Source organism: Giardia intestinalis, chromosome 5 (genome assembly GCF_000002435.2).
Source record: "Giardia intestinalis strain WB C6 chromosome 5, whole genome shotgun sequence".
NCBI classification, from domain to species: Eukaryota; Fornicata; order Diplomonadida; family Hexamitidae; genus Giardia; species Giardia duodenalis.
In genome coordinates, this window is record NC_051860.1 from 1,647,637 (window position 1) to 1,668,861 (window position 21,225).

The 21,225-nt window shown below is 49.5% G+C and overlaps 10 protein-coding genes across 10 annotated transcripts; 5 read left to right on the forward strand and 5 right to left on the reverse strand.

The window, feature by feature from the left end:
* Nucleotides 1-167: 167 nt before the first annotated feature.
* GL50803_00114089 (High cysteine membrane protein Group 4) lies at nt 168-2,621 on the reverse strand (the record flags this gene model as incomplete). Its single annotated transcript, XM_001709257.1, has 1 exon — nt 168-2,621. The coding sequence occupies one exon, from the start codon at nt 2,619-2,621 to the stop codon at nt 168-170; it is 2,454 nt and encodes an 817-aa protein (XP_001709309.1).
* A 641-nt stretch (nt 2,622-3,262) lies between these two features.
* On the reverse strand, nt 3,263-4,459 carry GL50803_00101496 (VSP; the record flags this gene model as incomplete). Its single annotated transcript, XM_001709256.2, has 1 exon — nt 3,263-4,459. The coding sequence occupies one exon, from the start codon at nt 4,457-4,459 to the stop codon at nt 3,263-3,265; it is 1,197 nt and encodes a 398-aa protein (XP_001709308.2).
* Nucleotides 4,460-6,320: 1,861 nt separating this feature from the next.
* GL50803_006982 (uncharacterized protein) lies at nt 6,321-7,817 on the forward strand (the record flags this gene model as incomplete). Its single annotated transcript, XM_038046323.1, has 1 exon — nt 6,321-7,817. One exon carries the CDS (start codon nt 6,321-6,323, stop codon nt 7,815-7,817), a length of 1,497 nt encoding a protein of 498 aa, XP_037902216.1.
* Nucleotides 7,818-7,837: 20 nt separating this feature from the next.
* GL50803_0014333 (uncharacterized protein) lies at nt 7,838-10,108 on the forward strand (the record flags this gene model as incomplete). The annotated part of the gene is made up of 1 exon (XM_038045761.1): nt 7,838-10,108. One exon carries the CDS (start codon nt 7,838-7,840, stop codon nt 10,106-10,108), a length of 2,271 nt encoding a protein of 756 aa, XP_037902217.1.
* GL50803_006980 (DNA pol/primase, large sub) lies at nt 10,098-11,717 on the reverse strand (the record flags this gene model as incomplete). Its single annotated transcript, XM_001709255.1, has 1 exon — nt 10,098-11,717. The coding sequence occupies one exon, from the start codon at nt 11,715-11,717 to the stop codon at nt 10,098-10,100; it is 1,620 nt and encodes a 539-aa protein (XP_001709307.1).
* A 38-nt stretch (nt 11,718-11,755) lies between these two features.
* On the reverse strand, nt 11,756-13,816 carry GL50803_0016049 (Kinase, NEK; the record flags this gene model as incomplete). The annotated part of the gene is made up of 1 exon (XM_001709253.1): nt 11,756-13,816. The coding sequence occupies one exon, from the start codon at nt 13,814-13,816 to the stop codon at nt 11,756-11,758; it is 2,061 nt and encodes a 686-aa protein (XP_001709305.1).
* A 109-nt stretch (nt 13,817-13,925) lies between these two features.
* Nucleotides 13,926-16,892, forward strand: GL50803_0016050 (uncharacterized protein; the record flags this gene model as incomplete). Its single annotated transcript, XM_001709252.1, has 1 exon — nt 13,926-16,892. The coding sequence occupies one exon, from the start codon at nt 13,926-13,928 to the stop codon at nt 16,890-16,892; it is 2,967 nt and encodes a 988-aa protein (XP_001709304.1).
* A 74-nt stretch (nt 16,893-16,966) lies between these two features.
* Nucleotides 16,967-18,430, forward strand: GL50803_0092760 (uncharacterized protein; the record flags this gene model as incomplete). The annotated part of the gene is made up of 1 exon (XM_001709251.1): nt 16,967-18,430. The coding sequence occupies one exon, from the start codon at nt 16,967-16,969 to the stop codon at nt 18,428-18,430; it is 1,464 nt and encodes a 487-aa protein (XP_001709303.1).
* A 73-nt stretch (nt 18,431-18,503) lies between these two features.
* On the forward strand, nt 18,504-18,872 carry GL50803_004764 (uncharacterized protein; the record flags this gene model as incomplete). Its single annotated transcript, XM_038046118.1, has 1 exon — nt 18,504-18,872. One exon carries the CDS (start codon nt 18,504-18,506, stop codon nt 18,870-18,872), a length of 369 nt encoding a protein of 122 aa, XP_037902218.1.
* Nucleotides 18,873-18,910: 38 nt separating this feature from the next.
* Nucleotides 18,911-21,208, reverse strand: GL50803_0023833 (Vacuolar protein sorting 35; the record flags this gene model as incomplete). Its single annotated transcript, XM_001709250.1, has 1 exon — nt 18,911-21,208. The coding sequence occupies one exon, from the start codon at nt 21,206-21,208 to the stop codon at nt 18,911-18,913; it is 2,298 nt and encodes a 765-aa protein (XP_001709302.1).
* Nucleotides 21,209-21,225: the final 17 nt, after the last annotated feature.

The window sequence follows — 21,225 nt, forward strand, 5'->3', positions numbered from 1 at the left end:
AAGGCAGCTAGCAGAGATAGTATCCCACATAAAAAAATTAGCAAGGTAAGTTTGAGAATATACGTTGCTAAGAAGCTATTCACTTTAGCAGTGGTTTAAAATACCGTCCTAAAATACTATGAACACTACCTTATTATGACTACACGTATACGCGCTTTTTCACATTATTACACAGATTTTGAGCGAACGAGCGCTGTAGTACTCGAAGAAGCACCGATGTGCTTGCTTCTACAAAGGAACCACCAGCAAAGGAAACCAACCAAAACACCGATGACAACTACCCCGGCCACTGTCCCCCCTGCGATCGCCGCCGTCCTCTTCCTGGCCAGCTCCTTGGCTGGGACACAGACGCCCTTCGTGAGGACCGCGTCGAGCTCGCACATGCACAGCCCCTGGTTCGATGAGGCCCTGGCACCGCACCCCTCTGCACATGTCCGCTGATCTATCTGGATGTTATGATTCGAGGCGGCACACAAGAGGCACTTACCCGACTCATCGCAGGCAGCACACAACGGCATGTCAGGGGGACACTCGGTTGGGAGCACACACCCGGACCTGTCCAGCGCCGGCAGGAAGCCCCGCTCGCACCAGCACCTCCGCACGCCACCGGACACCTCTCCCACCACTTTGTCCCCACTGCACTCCCCCAGGCACGACCGCCCGTCCAGGCTCACGAAGAGCTCCCCCGCACACTCTGTGCAGAAGGAGGTATGCCCGCAGGTCTTGCACCCCGGAGTGGCGCAGGGCAGGCACGCATCTCCGTCTGCGTAGTACCCGTCCCCACAGGCGTTGGGGTCAATGCAGCTCCCGGTGGTGGCACCCGAGGTCCTCTTCAGGAGCTTGTCAGAGGGGCACCTGGTGCAGCGGCCGGGGCCAGGGGCAGTGCACCCCAGACATGTCGGATCGCACTCCAGCAGCTTTCCATCGTCCGATATCCAGTACCCCTTCTTGGTCGTTGTGCACTTTCCGTTTGACTGCTTACCACAGATAGTGCTTCCTGGATAGTGCACCGTTGTGTAGCAGCCCCCGTTCATCAGGAAGGCCGCTCCTGAGCATGTAGTACAAGCACCATTTGTCGTACTGGTACAGTACGCGTCCCTTTGTGTGTTCGGAATACACACCCCGTTGAACGGATACGTGCTTGCGTCCTTGCAGCGCGTGCAGTACCTGCTGCCGTCGATGGTGATGCCGCACTCTGCACACTCACTACCAACAGAACACTGGCTAACGCAGTCTGCGCTCTCGCTGGAGGCAATCGAGAAGTTCAGGATCTTACCGGGACTGCACTGCTGGCAGCCGGTTGGTGTGCCATCTTTGCAGACAGCGCACGAGTTTGTGCATGGTGTGCACGTTCCAGAGCTGTTGTAGAACGTCGGCCTGCAGACGCAGCGGCACGACAGTATCTTGGTTGAGCTACTCTTTTCTACTATCTCTGTGCACGCCCCCCGAGTGTCTCCACTGCAGCTCTCACTGCAGGACTTCCCATCCACTCCTAGGTATCCCGCCGAGCACCGCGTACACGTCACACCGTTATTGTAGCCGCATGTAGCACAGCCACGCACACCGTTGTTTCCAGCGTCGCCGCATAAGTATCGGTCGCCACTGCTAGTATCAGTTTTAGGAAAAATGAAGTCAAAAGTACTGCTCCACTGGGTGCATTTTCCCTGGTCGATCTTCTGGCACAGCCTTGAGCCGATGAAGGAGTTTCTGTCATAGCAGCCGCCATAGAACAAGAAAGACTTCCCGGTGCTGGAGCAACCTGTGCACAACCCTCTGCTTGCATCTTTCGTGCAGTCAGAAAACAGGCTTCCGGAGGCGCTTTCCCCGACGAAGGTGCACCCCCCATTCTTGGGTGCGTGCGACGTGTTCACGCACTCTGTGCAGATCGTCACGTTGTCTAGCTCGTACTGATTCGCCCCCGCGCATATGGCAAATCCAGTCGAACTGTGTCGACTATAGCATCCATATTCATAGAACAAATGTGTCTTGTGGCATGACGTACAATACCCGTTAATGCAGTTGTGAAGCCCTTTGGCTTGACACTGATAGTCAATCGGATAGAGACTTCTAGGATTACATTCAAAGCACAGCGCAATACCTACTTTGTCAGTGATGGGGGGAAGGCAGTCTAGACACCCAGAGGCGCCCTTGTACCCATTGAACCCGACCGTGTCGGAGCACAGAATGCACTTCTCAGCTGCACCCACATCTGGATTGGTGAAGACATATTTCTTGATAGTTTGTACGTTACATTCGGTACACTTGCCGCCTGTTGCTTGACAACAGATGTCACTCCCGACAGTAGATTGATCTATCGTATAGCAGCCACCGTAGAATAGGAACACGTTTTGCTCTGACTTGCACTCGACACATCGAGTCGGCGACGAGGCGTCATCTGGAATGCATACAGAAGAAGCATCTAGCAGCTGACATGTTCCATTTATCGGGACGTAGCCAGAAACGCACTGGGTGCACAACTCATCTCGCCCCACAAAGATGCACCTATTCTGAGCACAATTGTTTTGGTTATTTTTGCACGCTACACCGAAGCTGTTGTAATATATTTCCGCAGCTGCTTCACAGAATGAGGCAAAAAGAAGCACTGACAGCAAACCGAGCATTGGATTTTACATTACAAAACTTATTGCAATTTTTTCTTAAAGGGTTTATGCACATAACTCTGTTCTTTACTAGCCTCATGATCGCACTCTTCTAATCATGCTAAATTAAGGCTTTTCTAGTTCTCAACCTCTTTGGTGCTTGTGTCTTTTTCTTCGCAACTTGTAAATTATATCTTTTTGGAGTAATACTGCTCATGAAAGTATGAACCGACTAGGCAACTCATTGGACGATGCAGTAACAGTGGTAGGTTATAAATCTATTTATTTGACGAATAAAAGGTGATTCGCCCCATCCATCGGCTATTTTCAGGGCTGTGCTGTAGGTGCCCGTCTGCAAGCATGCGGCTCCAGCGTGCCGCGCGAAGCCCCCGGGCGCACCCCCATCGTCCAGGCACCGATAGAGCTCCCTCGCAGATCGAGCCTCCTACCGTGTTTGCAGGAGCAATGGAATGCGAGATTCGCAGGAGCCCAGAGATCGAGCACGACTACCACTCGGTGTGAGGTCAGGCATCATGCGCTAGAACCCTGGGTCAGCGCCCCAGCCCGCCAGTGTGAGGCGCCGGGCACTCACTGCTCACCCACGCCAGAACACCGCCCACCTGTTCACCACACAGCGTTTACTACCTAAGTCACAGCTAAATCTACGCCTTACCCCGGCAGAGGAACCACCAACACAAGAATCCCACGAGGCCCCCGACGACGATGACAGCAGCCACAGCAATGCCTGCAATAGCGCCGGTAGAAAGGCCGCTACTCTTGTTTGTGCTACCGCTATCATTTATGAGGTAGCAGACGACAGATCCTTGATTATTAGATGGAGGAGCGCAGCTCACACAGCTGCTAACACCTTGGATAGCACTACTATTCTCGGTACATTTCACACACAGCTTTTTATCAGAATCGAAATAGTATCCCAGAAGGCAAGATTGGCATTCGGGTGCCCGCGAGGATGTCCCTGTACATGTGTCACAGCCTGTTGGACACACAGGACAGGCTCCAGTATTGGTATCTGGTCTCTGTCCATTTACGCACGTAGTACACAGGCTATTGGGACCCACCGCTGCACATATCTGGACACCAGGCTGTCTGCCGAGTTTATAGCAGCCTCCGTCTTGAAGGAAATGATCTGCAGCACACTGAGTGCATACGCCACCTGCTGCGTTCGTGCAGAATGAATTCCTTGTTACTGAATTAGCGCACACGCCATTCTGAGGTGCCCACTTATCTTCCTTGCATTTTGAACAGTACTTCGTACCGCCGATTACCGCTCCACACTCTGCACACCCGTCCATCTCTGCTTTGCACTCATCTACGCAGGATCCACCTTGACTAGGATCATCATTGGTGTATTTTAGCATTTTCCCGGGAGGACAAGCTGTGCACTTTGCTGGCCCCTTTGTGGTGCACCCAGCACAGCTAGGATCACAAGGCTCGCACGCTTTGTCTCCATCATAGTAGCTTCCTATTGCTCCGCAGCTCTGCGTGCACTGCTTTGTCGGGGTGAGGTAATTGTTATCATTACATTCAGTGCAGATTTCGTTGTCTGTTTTGGGGTTGTCACAGGTCTTACAGTTGGGAGTATTGCACTGTGTGTTAGAGGCCTTCTCGCACCTGTTCTCTCCGGTGACCGGTCTGTATCCTCCCTCGCACTCGCACACATTCGAGCTGGCCGCGGAGTGCGCCGGGCAGGCGGCGTCACAGCTCTTCCCGTCGACCTGTATCTTGTGAGAATCGTTGGTGCATGCCGTGCACGTCTGGTCGCCAGGGTCGCAGGTCTTGCAGCCCGCCGCACAGCTTGCCTGTGTTACCGCACAAACTAGGAGAAATCCTAACAACATTAGCCGGAGTACACGTGCAACTGCTCTTCCGCTAGGCTGGTGCATTGACCGCGAGCAGTGAGAGACAGCCGCTCTTGCTCTCTCGATCAGTTGAACTGGAGAAGAACGAGATAGGAGCACACCCACCAGAGGCCAGCTGATAGTGCAGTTCTCTCTGGCTTCAGTAAGAACAAGACCAGTAAGGGACAGACTCAGATCGCACCTCTCTTGTGGAATGATTGGTCGGGGTGCACTCTTGTACATTGCTGTCAGTATGTTTGTCGGCTTCCTTTGCAGAGGCAAGGTGTAGATTTAGATAGCAAACGTGTCCCTTGTACAACCTGCTCTCTCCTCGCCAGGCACGGACTCCAAGATCTCTGTGCATGCGGGACCAGGAAATCCTAAGTAAGCAGCGATGCTCCTCCTGCTCCGGTAGCCCAGCCGCTAGCAGCTCCTCTCCAGGGGCTTTTGCTCCCTGGTCACAGCCTTCTGTGCTCTCTTGCAGTCCCTGGGGAGATACCGGGTCCGTGGAAGTGCGGACCAATAGAGGTAAGCCCATGAGACGCTCTCGCCTGGTGTGTGCATAGCTCTGATCTCGTGTACTAAATACTACTAAAGTTCCCACCGCATAACAAGGTGCCAGGGGGCTCGGAAGGCAGCCAGCCCTCCCAGATCTGGACAAGAGGGAAGCATTGCCCAAAGCGTGCTGTCTCCTGAGCCAGTGAACTAGGACTCCTATCACCCCAGATCATCATAGTGCTACCGCTGTCTACTATGGAGGCACTCTGACCCACAGTGCCTGAGGTTGTTGGTGCAGGCGGCAAAGGGCTCTTCATAGTGGGCTACCATCAGTGGAAGGAACGGGAGCCTGGGTGTCTTGTCCTTCTGCCAGTGATCGGCACCCGTTGCTGTGGGTACTGGGGTGGCGGAAGTTCCCACCTGCTGACAAGGAGCCGGGCGATGTTCGCTTGTCATTGTCAACCCGGGCTGCGGCTGGCCCTGGGCAGATAGACATGAGCACAGGGATCCCGTCCCCCGCCGTAAACCACACCACACAGAGAGGGTGTGGTAGTTCGATGTATCTCCCCACGCTGCACAACCAAAGAAGAACGGCCTTTTGATGCGTAGCTCTGGGAGCCTGCAGAGCCCAACCGAGGGGACTACATCCTGGTGCTGACTTCTGATACGGTTCGGTAGAGGCCAGCTCGATGCTCGCAAGCTTGTGGGAAGCACCAGGGCCGGCACATGCACCTGGACAGCAACGCAGGCACACATCTCGGATGCAACTCCGCTAAGGATCTTGCGAGGGGTCGGCCTGCGTCAGTGGTGGAAGGACTTGTGCGCAAGTAGCTCTGTGGCCTGTTGGTCGCATCCTCTTCTGCCGTAAAGGATACCCACCGATGATCGTTACGAACTGGATGGCCCCTGTCTATCTTTGAGACTCACCAGTGTGCACAGTTGTCGATGAGGCGGATCGTCCACTAGTCACGCCCTGCTGGACTGGTCACTGTTCCACACATCCGCTACCTAATTATGGGCGGGAGCATCGGGCACAAGAAGAACTATGACAAGGACCCGCTGGGGTAAGCGTGCTCTGCAGCTCCTTTGGATGCCCCAGTCCCTTACGGCTCAGGCACTGGGGCCTCAATGCATCTGCCCCTTACTGGGTTCTCCGCCGGCTAGTGCGACCTAGGCAGACACAGAGGAGTCCCGGTTCCTGTTCTGTGCAAGCTCGTCAGATCAGCCTGGTCGTGAGGCCTGGCGATACTTGACGCGTATGACTCAGAGATGCCAGTTTTATTGTGCATTACTGCATAGTTCTCTCACTTCCAGTAGATAATTCGGTGATCTAACTAAAGAAGAGTAAACCCTCAGCATATAAATGAAAGCACGCGTAATAACCCCAGATACCTATGGACTAAAGAAGAGCCACCACAAGCAAGAAGCATCTGAAGGCAGCATCTCAAAGACAAAGGCACAAGCATACAAAGGGTGGATTCCCAAAGCATACTACAAAATGACCATACCAGGAATAGAACATCTGCAAGCCAAAACCCGCCAAAAAATCACTTCCATTCCAACAACACCACCAATTAGCGGCGCTATTCCATTACTATGGCTTGCAGACTCAGACGGAGCGGTTTTAGGAGTAGACAGACCCGATGAAAGACCCGATAGATTTTTGGTGCTAATTCGATCTCCAGCCAAAGACCTTTCTGTACAGTGCTGGGAGGACAAGGTTAAAAGAAGCTCTCTACTCCTGAGTGGGCATGACGACTCATATACCCCGCTTACTTTTCTTTGCGTTTCAACAATGTACTTTATATTGGATGCTCAGGGATGTATACATGTATATTCTAAATCCGGAGGCTATATAAGGAGCTTTTCTTCTGCCACAAATCCAATTGTGGGCATTACGCGTGCTAACGACTCACAGCTTTTGTGCAACATAAAGCAACCTATTATAGCAATCTCCTACCTACTTGGGGATGTCGACTTCTTTGTTGTTAATGATGAGGGAGAGCTTTCTATTTATAACTGCATCCAGTCTGGTCTCTTTGCGCCCCATAGGTTGGTGATCAAACACGGCCATCTTTTTATAGCCAACCGTAGCAGTCAATATGGGATATTTAACATCAGAACCAGGACATCCGTGTACTTTGGAGCAACCATCGCCCCCGTAGTAGATCTCTGTATCGCATCCGAGTCTGGCACAAACATTGCATTCTGTCTCTTAACTGAAAACTCTCGAGTAATAGTTATAATACCGCCGATCACCGTTCTACGGCGATCTGTACCTTCGAGTGGTGTACCACTAAAAGATCTACTAAGGGCTACGACACACACCCTTATATTTGGCCGATCTGAAGAGTGCACTCCCACCTCTGTGGCACTTACTTACCAGAACAACCTGATTACTATATTTATTACTACAGCGGGAGGGCACATTTACATGCGACGCTTAGGGGTCACACACGAGATAGACACCAACGGCAATCTTTCAACATTCAAGCTGGATTCAGATGCACTCAGTTTTATTCACGTGACCCGATCCCTGAGCCCGGAGTCAGAAGCACACTACTCCCAATTGGTTACAGATGCACTTTCTCAGCCTCGAGGGTCGGTCGAAAAGGCAGAAGCGGTCCGACATCTTATCGAGGCATCTGCCTGTCAATCACAATGTTACGTTATCGCTGAAGATATGGTTCTCTGTTCTGCGCTGGCAGGGATGTCCGGTTGTGAAGAGCCTCTAAACTCAGTGACAGTTCTGTCTGAGCCTCAAAAGGATGACATTTATTGGGTCTCTGGTGTGATCACAAGCCCCCATGGCTTGCTTATTTGGTTTACCCTGCCTCTTTTATGGCACAACTTGGGTTAGCCTTAGAGAAATTAAATAAAATGGACTCTCTCGACGCTGCTGATCCTCGCGTTGCAGTAGCCACCATTGTAAATACGGCACTGTATTCTTCATACTCACATCTAATTTCACACGGACTTCCCTCGCAGCTTAATCATGCGTTGAATGTACTGAAAAGTGTCATTTTGGAGAAGCAGGACTGCCCAATCCTCGCCGTGAATCTACGGGTGAACTACGAGTTTACCTTCAGCAACCTCTCACTCATCTCTCTTGCTGATGCTAGCTTTATGGCTTGTGCGAAAAGGATTTGCCCAGGCCCTGTAACGAAGATGCTCATTCTGTCGTTTGCCTCTGCTATCCATGAGAATGTCTCAGGGGTTGTTTTGGCTAGTTCTCTGGTCCAGAATATTCCCTGGTCCGTCAATGTACCTCTTAGCTACTTAGCCAACGTGTTCCAGACTTTCTCAGGGCTTATAAAAGCTTCCGAAAGCAAACTTGCCCGCGTTCTTTACATGTGCGTCAGTGTGGTGCTTTTTACGCTCGATCAGAGAAACTACACAGAGGAGCTTCCGTTTGATGCAGCACGAGCCAAGTTGACATCCAACGCGCACATTTCTAAAGCAACACCCATCATACGCGAAAGCATTCGTTCTCTGCTCTGGTCATTAAGCTGCATTTATGCGTACTATCTCTTACAGCACACCAGGGGTCAGGCTGACCCAGTCCGTGCGCAGGAGCTCTTGGTTTCTGTTTACGAAGACTTCGGAGATCTCTTAAGCGGGGTACTTTCTCCACTAGAATGGCGTGCGCCCGAACATACTGTACCGGTTCATTTTTCGTTTCTCTCAGAATCAGAAGCTATGCGGATAACGAATGATGTATTAATACAGCGTGCTTTTGTGATGAGAACGATTGATGATGAAGAAGAGCAGATTCTCAGTGAGATAGATGCCTGGCAAAGGACTGAAGAGGCAGCGCACGCAGAGGAGGCCTTTTTCCAGGACAAGCCTCTCGTAATCGCGGACACTGGGCAGAGGATACGTAGACACGGATCTCATTCTTCAGCTGCGCACGAGATGAAGGTACCTCTTTTTCCATTAAAGAAGTTTCAAGAGGCGAAGGATAGTGATGAAACCTATACCTCTGACTCTTATTCCTTTGGAGTAACGTTTTCTGATGTCGATATCATACAGCGTCACATGGGCCCAGACTTCTGTATTCCTTTACGTGTCACTTTCTATGGTATGCTGGCTGTGCTTGTTGACGACTCAGTGGAGACGGTGCGAAGAATGGCAATTTATGTGTGCAACACCATTATGGGAACAATCATTCAGCGCCTTAATTCGATTGATGACATATTACAACTGGACGGCTCCCTTCTTTCTCCATCTACTCTCGACAGCCCGCATGTAATAGCTAAATACTGCAAGGTTATTACGCTTGCTCCCTACCACATCCTTCGTGAGATACTATACATTAATCAGGCTTTGCTCGCTGATTCAGCCATTGCGGTCAAGTATCTAATGGGAGCCATGCGTTTTATGTTAGCAGATCTAAAGCCGTGTGACTTTCTTGCTGATCTTTCTAGCAACATCAGGGCAAACACCTCTCTTGATTCTCATCACTTAACTAAGAGAAACATGACATTTTTATTTTTGGATTCTATTTTCTATAAGCTTATGTTACAGATTGTTCACATGTCAGATTTAACGTCAGATATCATTGACACTTTGTTCTTGGGATATTTCCCAAGACTTTCTGTTTTTAGCACTCCGGGATCTTATGACTGTTTGGGGAAAATAAGGTTCTATCAAAATCGGTTGCGGGATAAGAAGCCGGTTCCAGAGATCGGAGAACTTATTCGGGAAGACATAAGCAAAGGAATTGATGGGATATATCACCTGCTTCAAATATTCAATATGTTCTACACTGATCTGCGAGCAGTACCCCTTCCACCCGAGCTTCTGAAGCACCTGCGTGAGGCGTGCTATCTGGGGGCTTTCATTTGTGGCTCTCGCCCCTTCCTTTGCGAGCTTTGTTGCAGCCCGCTACTAATGGGCTCCAATCAGGCACTTTCCAACGCATTTTGCTTAGACGTATTCGATGTCAAGACTGTCCAGTTAAAGCTGCGTGAAACTCTCCACGACTCTGTCATGGACAGATTGGGCAAGGGCGAGTTTTGCAACGAAATCCGCGTGGCATTTCTTTGGGGTTTTCTTCTTGCTCTTAGATACGCTCCCCCGTCCATTCAGTTTGTATGCGATCATCCTTGTTCTCCTTCTGCAGAGAGCCTTCGTTCATTTACTCAATAGGCCTTTGGGCCACGATATTTGTGCTTTCCTTGAAAAATTTGACTGGGTGCATCAGATCAATCCGGACATCCCCGTGGACTAATTCAAACAAGTGGTTACATGCCACCTTGGGTTCTCCTTCCCTCAGAGGTGCCGTTATGTACCCCAGCCATCCCTTGTCTTGGTGATTGCTAACAGCACAGAGGATCTTGTCCTCTATGTCCCGTTCATAAGCTGTCACTCTATAATTATTCTGTAGAAACGTTTTAAGTCGGGTAGGATCTCCAGTATTCTTGTCATACATATGCACAAAGGGACAGCCGTGTACTTCTAATTGCTGCCCGGACCTATCTCCAGTTGGAACAAGGGTTCCAATAGTATTACATCCACGACACATAGCTGGCTTACGCCCGCCAACCTTACCGTGGATGTGTTTGATATTATATGCGTACTCCCTGGTAAACTTCTCCTCAGGAATCACTCGTGTGTAAAACGACTTCTGATATTCAAGGTCGTCTTCGCATGACATTCCACAGCTGTTAAAAAAGCTGGTCAGTTGCAGACGGGCTTGGTACTTAAGCTTGTTGTTTGCCTTCAAACCATTGATGCAGTGTAACATGCACGGGGGGATACACCCAGCACGAATGGCTGCGTCGATATTTTTCCGACTGAGCTTCCTATCTTCATCCAGCTGAACCTTTGCCTCCAAGCTATTAGAGTCTATGCGCGTTTGCCTAAGGATCTCTAGAAGCTCTGCAAATTGCGGTATCCGGATGTCTGAGACAGAGGCACAGATACTCTGAGACGCCTTGTAAATGGCTGTAAATTTGATCAGCAAGAGTGAAATTAAATCTTCTGCAGCCAATAGAAACATCCCCGCCACGCATGGCACACGTTTTGCGGCGAGCTCAATACATGCTGAAAACTTTTCGCGACGTGTGAGGTAAAACGTGGAGAGAGATAGTTCGACATACTCAATTTCTTGTATTAGTCCTAGGCACATTGCTTTGATGTATCGAAGAGCCTCCCTGTCAGAATCGTTAGTTAAATTGGTAGGCCCTGTGGCAGGCAATCTAGAAATAGAGTCTAAGGTAAAAAGGACAGGGCCATTTTCGTCAGAGATAAGTAAATCAGACACCATATACAGATAGGACGAGAGAAGACAGCTGGTTCCTTCGCCCTTACTCTTGATATTGAGCGGAGCACAGGGTTCTCCCAAAGATGAGAGGACATGTCTTGGATGGCTTCCGGGGGCCAAAAATGCATGCACAAAGCGGGAAAAGGCAAGTATTCTCTCGCAATTCATATGCCATGCCCATGCATCCTTATCTGAGGCAAATGCAAACCGCAATAGCCAATATGATCGCGTATCCTGATCAGTGGAAAACGGCAGCCCCACTAGCCAATTATGGTTACAGCCGTTCTCAGCAAAGGTTAGCCCTACATTATTGACCACGGTGGCATGATTTTCAAGCAATCCGGTTTCTAAGGAGCCACGCCAGCATCTATCAAGCTTTTGAAGAATCTTCAACCGAAGTACCGCTTCTTTTTCGAATACCAAAACGGATCCTTTGAAAATGCTGAAGTCATCCGGACGCAAAAACTGACTAAACGGAGGCGAGGTTTCCATTTGAGTATTTTTTGAAATTACTTATCATTGGGGTCTCTTTAGCCAGAACTGCTCGAGGATGTGTCTGCCTGTAGAAAAATGAGAGAGGCATCCATAGAAGATTCGGCCTCAAAAATTGCTAGATCCTGAAGCTCATCACTTGGCGCTACAGCTGATAGTCTCAAAGAGTGTCTCACCCGGTCTTCAGGACTAAATACAGACATAGGGCTTATGGCAGTTTCTGCGCATACTTTATCAGACGTAAGCGTGCTCGTCTGACTATCTTTGATAAGCCCCTTTTCAACCAGCAGAGCCAAGCATGCAGCTCCTGCTTGTACATCCTTTCCATCTTTAGCCTGTCGTACCCAGCATTTAGTATGATAGACAACTCCACGCTTTTTATTATCAACGATGTCATGCTCCACGTCAATGAGTACGCTCATACAGGTAGCCTTTCCATTGCGGGCAGCGTGTATGAGAGCTGTGTATCCCCGTTTATCGCGCATACGATGCTCTAAGTGTGTGTTAGATGGCTCAGTGGTAGAAAGGTCGATCATTCCTTTGACAAACTCTACGGCCCCAGCTGCCGCCGCGAGCATAAGCGCTGTTCGTCCATTCCTTCGCGTCATCCGGCCTTCTACGGGTAATAAGTACTTTAACGACTCCGGCATATTACGTCTGGCAGCCACCATCAGGGCTGTGCTTCCACTCTTAGTTTTAATCTTCTTCTCCAATGGGACCAGCATTTCAACGGATGTCCACTTACGGCGAATGATAGCCAGCATAAGAGAAGTTAAGCCTATAGTCGTGCGAAGGCCTCTTTCATGGGGAGCTAAAAGCTCGATCACTTGGACGTGTCCCTTTTCAGCAGCCATCATCAATGCCGTCTTCCCCCGCTCAGTTTGCATCTTTGCTTCAGTTGGTATAAGCTGGGACACAACGCTAACGTGGTTGTTAGATGCGGCATACATCAGGGCTGTCTTACCACGGGCAGGACTATCGCGACTGATAATCTGAAGTCTAACTTCACTAAGAAGAAAAGGTATAAGCGCTGCATGTCCATGCTGAGCCGCGTACATAAGCGCAGTTTTACCCAGAAAAGTCGCCAAACCACATTGATCTAAATGCGCTATGGCCCGATCATAGTCACCAGATGATGCTGCGCTCATTAAATCAGTTAAATCCGAAAAGGGTATCTGTGCATCTGTAGTGCAAAGATTACGGTTATCAAGTGCGATCTTCGTGTCCTTAATTTTAGAGAATAGTGATGACTTTAGAAGATCACCTGCTGCTGGACGTGAATCTGGAAGCAAGGAAAGCAAACTAAACAAAGTTTCACGAAGTTGTGGAGAATAGTGGGAAAGCAATGGATTATCTTGCAGCGTGTTAACAAGTGTATCAAGAGAGATGCCCTCGGGTGCTTGCAAAGTACACATAGTATAAATGAGCATCCCGAGAGACCACATGTCGCTCTTGGTACTCCAAGTACCTTTCTCGAGGGCTTCTGGTGCAATAAATACGTCCATATTTGACGCAAAGCTGTACTTGCTAGAGCTGTAGGGTGTGCTGTTTGGAAACAAGTAAGCCATATCGCACAAGGCAACAGAACCATCCCAACGTAGCATCACATTATTCAGATGAAGACGCCCATGAATGAGCTCGTTCACGCGGGGAAGAGTACTAGCTGGCGCAGCTGTCTTAGGGGAGATGCCAGTAGTAGATCGGTGCTTGAATTCGTGAAGATAGTGTAAGCCTTCAAGGATTTGCTTTGCGATCTTTAACACCGTATACTCAGACATATCAAGGCAGGAGTCTCGATAGCTCTGTATAAGATGGCCTAGAGGCTCCTTACATAACTCTCGTATCAAGTAAATAGTACCTGAGCCCGGGCACTGGAACGCTCTGTAATAACAGGCTAGGGTCTGAGTCTGCAACAACGTATACATGTGACCATCGGTTATGCATGGAAAGATCATGCGGGAGGGGGTGCACCGAGGCGTCAAAACCCGAAGTGCCCTATGCTTCTTTACAGAGACATCCATAACTTGATACGTTGCCGACCCGTGGGATTTCTGCATGGTGGTACAGATCTCCAGGCCTAGGGCACGAGGAAGATCCATCAATAAAGTGTACCTTGGACATTTGGACAGTCAATTTAAAATGGCATGAAAACTGAGCATATTTTGTTTTAGCCAAATTTGGAATCCCTACTCCTTCTGCACTTAGAGGATGCGGCTCACACTGGCCATTCACAAAGCGTTTGCAACTCAGAAAGCGAAACGAGAGGAGATCGATTTTGTGATTAGACCGAATTCAGAGGAGAAGACAATCTCTGTTTCGTTACTGGTGAAGCAGGAGGTAGCCGCAGTTTGTGAGGTCGCTGCAGCCTATCGCAACTTTGGATCATCAGCCCTTGTTTCTGATTTGGCAAACATCCTTCGTGCAGTGTCTGCTGGTAACGAGTTTTCTATAGTTGCGATCTCTACCAATAGCGATCGCTTTGGACCCCTATTTCCATATACAACAAACACAATAGAGCCATCTATGCTAGGACAGATCATAAGTACAGTACGTGACGAGCTTAAACAGACGAAGAAAGCACCGGTGCGGTATTTGATAACCCTTTCTTGCTTATGTATCGCGCAACGTGGCCGTGTAGTCGATATGCTTTTCCCAGATAACACCGAGCTTAGCCTAAGCAGAGATGAAGCCGGTAATGTGTATTATGAAAATCTAGCAGAGGTGGCATGTTCTTCAAATGATGAGCTTGCTGCCATTCTGTTGGCAATTCAAGGCGAGTATACACGAGTGGCCGAAGCTTCTAGGCAAAGTGAAGTAAGCCCAGTAAGCCCACCCCGTGATCAAAGCACAAAAGAAACGAAAGTACCAGCTCTTCGCCTCAATATTGCGGTGCGTCAGTATAAGATGACAAGAAAGGACGACAGCGAGTCTGACAGAGAAACTGAAACATTGACACTTGACGCGACTTCATCATCTGGTGGTTTACAGCTATCGCCTCCTGGTGAAAAGATCAAGCCTCATGAAAAGCCTGCAAAGGGGCACTTCTGGAAGGAGATTTCTACTGGGAATATGAGCTTTTACTACATTACTCTACAAGACGTTCTCGGAATACTCAGTAAAACATCTCGTCTCAGCACATATGTACTTCCAGAGATGAACAGACCAAACTCTAGTGCATTCTTCGAAATAAGTCCCGAAGCAGATTCTAAGCTATGCCTAATGGCCTTTGACCTCATGAATGACCTTCTTCATAGGTGCTCGCATGCCTGGAGAGCTGCAGGCGTTAATATCTTTCGTCTCAACGAGGCGCAGTCTCATCGCTCAGGGTCTACCGATCTTGTCTCTAGTCGCCCTCGCTCCCGCTCCTCCAGGAGCTACTTCACAATGGAAGATCTTGACACTTGTGATGATATCACTCCGCAGATTAATGTTCGGCGCATCGAAAGGCAGACTGAAGCGGAAAAGAGGTGCAGCGAGTTTAAAACCCAAATATCCAAGCAAGCACAAGGATACCAAGACCAACCTGTAACTAGGGCTCCAGCAACATCCTTGCAAAAGGGCTCTATCTCCAGGCACAGTGATTCGGAAGAGTCTGCTGATGCTTTTCAGCTAACCTCCGCCCAGAAGCCTACCATTCTCAGCAAGAAGCAGCGACGAGCGTCTAGTCGCACCGGAAAAGCGACAGTGCAATCGCGTGGATCTATGACAGGCACACGCCTTTCATCCATAACCGCTGCTTCTACCCCCACGCAAGGCAGTACTGTACATCGATTGAACGCTGAGGTTCCCGATACAGCAACGAATCTGTCAAAATTTACACACATGCTTCATCTTACCAGCAAACTAGCGGAGGAGGAAGACAAAACGCAGTCTAAAAAGGGTTCTGGCTCTGCTGGCAAGCGTACAGGCCAGATACCGGAGCAGCAGAAGCGCTCTGAGTCTCGCCGGACACTGTCCCCGACGATTGTCCGTCCACGAGAGCAGTCTGCTGCTGATGCACGCATTGAGCGGGCACATATGACTGCCAAGCAAAGTCAGAGCCCCCACGTGGGGGGTATTAAGACTGTGAGTAGCATGCTTGAGAAAACAGAGCTCCTCAATCTTAGCAGGGGAAGCTCAGTCGGCAGTAGATCCGAGAGTAAGGGAAAAATTCGGCCTATGAGCCATGAGCATGCGTCTCCACACTCTTCTAAGGGAGCGCAGATGGCGTCTCCAACTCGCAGAGCCAGTAGAGCCAGTGACCGGCGCGCGAGCACACAAAGCCCAACCCGTAATAGATCAGAACTGGACATTCTTTCACAGTATAGATCCATGCGCATCCCTGCAGATGAAAATGGCCAGTTTGACATGTTCTCTAAGATGCAACTTGAAATAAAGCGATTAGCACGTGAGTTGGAAGAAACTCGTATTGCTAAGGTCGTTACAGAGTCGGGAAGAAATAATCTAGTGGCGGAGAATACTAGACTGAGAGAAGAGATTGCTAGTTTAGTGGAGAATCAAAAGTACAAGACTCACACAATTAAGCGGTTGGAGAAGCAGCTCATGGAAGCCAGGGCAAAGCCTGCAAAAATGCATAACTTAGTGACCCAAGGTGTGACTCAAACCCCGGTAAGTTCCTTGGGAGGCAAAAAGCAACACTCATACGACGATCTACTTTTGGAAGTGGAGTCTCTGCAGGCGTTAAATAATGAACTACAGGCAGAACTAGCTGGACACCGGAATCAGCTCTGTAAAGAGTCCACTTATCCGTCAGAAGATGTCAAAGAATTACCTCCAGATACAGCAATGCGTGAACTTCAAATACTCTTGCAGAACTGTATGACTGAGAACAAAAACTTGCGGCTCGAAGTTGTTGCGCTACAAGAGATGCTTGATGTTCAGCGTCTGTTAGCACGCATCTCACCGAGGACAACCAGTGGAGACGATTCTTCTATTAAGCAGCAACTTGATGAAGTGATTACAATAAACAGGCAATACGAAGTACAAATATCAAAGCTCGAAAGGGCGGTGGCGGCTGCAGATGAAAGGCTGAATCTCTACGAGGCACGTCAGAGCCGAGAAGCACTTCTTGTGGAAACCATCACACAGTTACGAAGCCAAATCCATCACATGACTAAGAAACTCCTTGCTTATGAACACCAAGCAGGGGATGGTGCTTCTCCACGAGCTAAGTAAATGGCGGCAGCAGCTTCCTACGTTTTGCGCACCATTTCCTTGAATTCTAATTAGTGAGATTTCCAAAATAGGAAATGCCTGCAAAGGAGCGAAATCAGAGCCCAACAACGCGTGTCCGCGCAGCTTCTGGCCCCAAAAACCAGCTTGCTGAAGAGCCTGCTGTGAGAGCCCCGTCAAAGTCGAAATTGATCCATCAAGAGAAGCAGGCCAATATAACTCCTAAGCGTCCAGACACAGATCGCCGTGCTAGCAGGGGCCAGCCTCGTGGACCTTCTCCGACTCAAGCAGAGCGGTCTGCATCTGGGCGCAATCATCGTGCCGCTCTCCCTGCCTCCCAACGCACCAACAACGACAAGCATACCCCCAGCCCGAAAATTGACAGCGAGACCCTTCTTGCATACAAAGCCATGCGTGTGCCCTCAGATGAACAGGGCCAGTTTGATATGGTTTCAAAGATGCAGCTAGAAATAAAACGCCTTGCCCGCGAACTCGATGAGACCCGTGCGCAAAAGGTTACGGTTGAAGCAGGAAAAAACGATCTGATAGCGGAAAACGCACGCATGAAGAAGGAGCTTAACGATGTTCTATCGAACCAGAAGTACAAAAATCACACTATTAAGAAGTTGGAAAGGGAGACAATAGAGCTGAGGGCCCGACTGGAAACAGAAAGAAGCTCATTTGTTTTGCGTCTTGCCGAAAATAATAGCAAGAATAACACTCCTGGGTCTAGAGTATCAAGTCACTCCCCACGCAGGCAGTCACCCAAGCCCTCTGCTAACGGCTCTCCAAAGGGTCCTATATGTGACAAGTGCAAGGAGAAAATAAGATCTGGTCAGTACCCCGCAGGCTCTGTCCCCTTACGAGCCGAGGACGGGTCCTTGGAGCCACAAGAGTATAAGATTCCGGATCTGTATCTAAGAGAGGACCCCTCCCGACCTGAGTCCCAAGAGTTTCAGGTTGCAGCACCAAACGTCCTTGTATCTACGGAGAAAGACAACGCTTCATGGAAAAAGGAGCTTGAACATCTCCAGAAGGAGAATAAGGCTCTCCGCGGGGAGCTTGAAGCATTAACAGTCATACAAAATGACGGTCACAGTCACCTGGATGTTATACAGAAAATGAACGACGATTTGGATAGGGTATTAGAGGAACGCTCAACTCTCCAACAGGACGTCGCTTATTGGAAAGCCCAGTGTGAGCTGGCCAAGGCACAGAATGCCAACTGTGACGTTGACCAGCACGCAAGCGGATGTAGCAGGGAGGAACTTCTTGCGTGCCAGGCGCTTAATGCTGAGTACGAGAAGAAGCTTGCTGCGACTAGTGAGCGTCTCCGCCTTGCAGAAGAGCAGCTCAAGCCGTATTTAGAGGCCAAGGGCCGTGAAAAGGCTCTTATCGAGACCGTTACTTCTCTGCGTGCTCAGCTGCAAGATATGACCAAGCGTCTGTTGGCGTACGAGCAGAACAAATCACCAAGGTCTGCTAGGGCTAAATCTAACGAAAGCCTTAAAAAGGCCAACAAGCCGGCTGGCAAGAAGTAAAATACTCTTTGCGAAGATGACCCTTCGTTCTTTACGACCCCTCGTATTCATAAGCTTCTCCACTGTTATAAAAATGTCAGACGATCTACAGAAACCTACGCCTCAGAAGTCAGAGCAAATAATTGATAGTTCTAATTTGGATTGCAATAGCGGATTGATTGCGCGACACTTTCAAGTGGCCCTTACAACTGAGGATATGTCTAGAGAGGCAGAGCCCCCCTTGAAGAGCCTTACAGACGACTTTGGAAAATGGCGTCCTGTTCAGTTGCCAGCCGGTGCAGCACCCCTTACCATACAGCGAGCTGTGACCCTGTTGAGTAGACCTGCCCTAAAGCAACGATCTGCTCGGCGAAAATCTTCCGCCACTCTTCCTCTTACAGCCAGTACGGCCACCAGGACCAAGCACAGCAAGACAGGAGAGCAGGACGGAAACAATGTATAGAGTGGTTTACAAATGCACAAACGTATGATGAGGCAGGCTCAGTTTCCGAGGAAGATCTCCATCCTCTTTTGCGAGTCGGCGTCTCCCCACTTCGCCTGAGCGGTTCGCGCTAAAGACTCTGCCTGACGGCTACGCTCATCTTGATGATGAACTCTGAAAAGCTGCGAGCACTTTGCAAGAACCACGGGACGCTCTCTTCGTACAAGGAGAACGCTGGCTAAAGCAAGGAACCTGTTCAGAATGGCAGCCTCCTCGCCCTCTGGAAGCTTGACGCTAGCAACGACACTCATCATCTCGCACAGTATCTGGCACTGCTGCCTAGAACTGTGGAAGCACTCATAGACAAGAATAGCTGCAGCAAGCTCGTTATAGATATCGTCCTTGGTGAAGGTCTCAGTGGAGAAATAGGAGCCGCTCATCGCTTCTATGATGGACTTAGTGTTGTCGATGTGGAGCTTTATCGCAGCTTGTTGATCGATGTCATCCATCAAGCTGGCAACCCTACCTGCCTCGCGAAGATACCCATCACGATGACAGACATAGAAGAGACTTGGATATATATCTGCCTTCGCTTCCGTCGGCAGCTCGTAGTTTGGATTCATAAGCATGTTATAGCAATCAAGAGCACCGTGGAATGATTGAATGCACTTCGCGAAAAGGAGACAGTCAGTATGCGCAAGAGTATAAACGTTCTCAAAGCAGAACTTGCCCAACATAAGGGCCCTTTCGTTATTTCTAGCGTATTCCTCGGGGGAAACAGTGAGCGGGTTTTCCAGAAGAGCATATGCGACGCCCAAACTGAAATCCCTCATAAGACGGTCCGACTTCTGCATAAGATAACATTTGAGTGCGCGAGATGGCAATAGTCTAAGGTACTCTGGCATCATAGATGCCTTCATCCTTATGAGCGGCGAAGTAAGAGTCTTCACAATCGAGTCATCATCGCGCTCCAAGAGCTGCACTGGTTGTATCTGCGGCAGATGTCTGTTCTCGACCTGTTCGGCATACGACCTGATGTGCTGCTCTGAGCAGTGAGGGAAAATTATGCCAATCAGAACGTTGAGGGCAGACGTTAGCTTGCTCATATCCTCAGGCCAGACACGAGACGAGAATACCAGAAGAGCGTTGATGCAAGAAATCCAAGCGCTATCCATGATCATGCCTGTGACCTTGTCAACATGCTCCAGACCCTTTGACGCTATCTCCTGAAGTACCGTATTGCAAAGTCCTGTTCCTGCTTCACAGAATCTCCTATACAATTCTTCAGTAATCGTGATCTTCTCCTTCTCCAACGAAAGACGGTCTAGCAGAATGATGAAAGACTTGACACCGTGGCATCCACTAACGACAGCAGCAAAAACATCGTCTAATGCAACGAAGAGCTTGTTGATGTTGATATGGGCGCAGACACCCTCCAGAATAGTTGCGGTGGACATAGGGTCACTGCTGAGTTTTACCTGGCGAAGCACCTCGACAAGTACATCTGCCTGGAGACCATCTATTGTGCATAGCTTGGCAATCTCCTTGAAACCAGTGCTGATCATTTCGGAGAGGTAAATGCGCCTCTTGTCGCGTCTGTCTGCTTCCTTACGCGTTCGCGCCGGGTCGTACTGGGTACGGACCCAGAAACGGTTCATCTCAATATAGTTTCGCAATAAAAAGTCCAAAGTGATGTCGACATCAGCAACGACCACGTACGGCTCACTCAGATCAAAGTCAAGATGCGGGCGCAGTACCTCAACTATATAGTGGCGCAGAAAGAGGTGGCGTAAGGGATTCTGGACACCACGGCAGAACTCGTGCAAGTCAAGAACTATGTTGTTCTTAAGCTCACGGATACTGTCCATAGTGGTAGGCATCCCAAGCTTCAGTAGCTCAGCAGGAGCTGTGTCCGGATTCGCATGGAGGAACTTCCTGGCATTGTTGAGGTGCTCCAGCCAAATAGACGCAGCAAGGGCCATTAGATACAGGCGCGGTATGACGATGGTTGTGCGCTGTACGAAGACATAAAGCTGGTACGGGCTCATGATGCGCCCAAGTGGGTTCTCTGTAATCGATGAGAAGTACTGGCGAAGGGAGACCAGGAATTCAGAGACCTTTTCGTAGAGTTTCTCATACCCAGCAGGCTCCAGAAGCGTAGTCTTAAGAAGGAAAGTGCATTCTATCGCAGCGGTTGTTATAGCCATGTAATTCGACTGGTCTGCGGCGCGCACATTATTGAACTTCGATATCCTAAGGCCCAGATCTTCTAGCTGCGCAGTGAGCCACTGCTCCTGCAGAGGACGAGCCTGTATCTGGCGCAGGTATTCAGGGTCTACTTTGGTCTGGAAAGCCATTTTATTTTTGAAAGGTT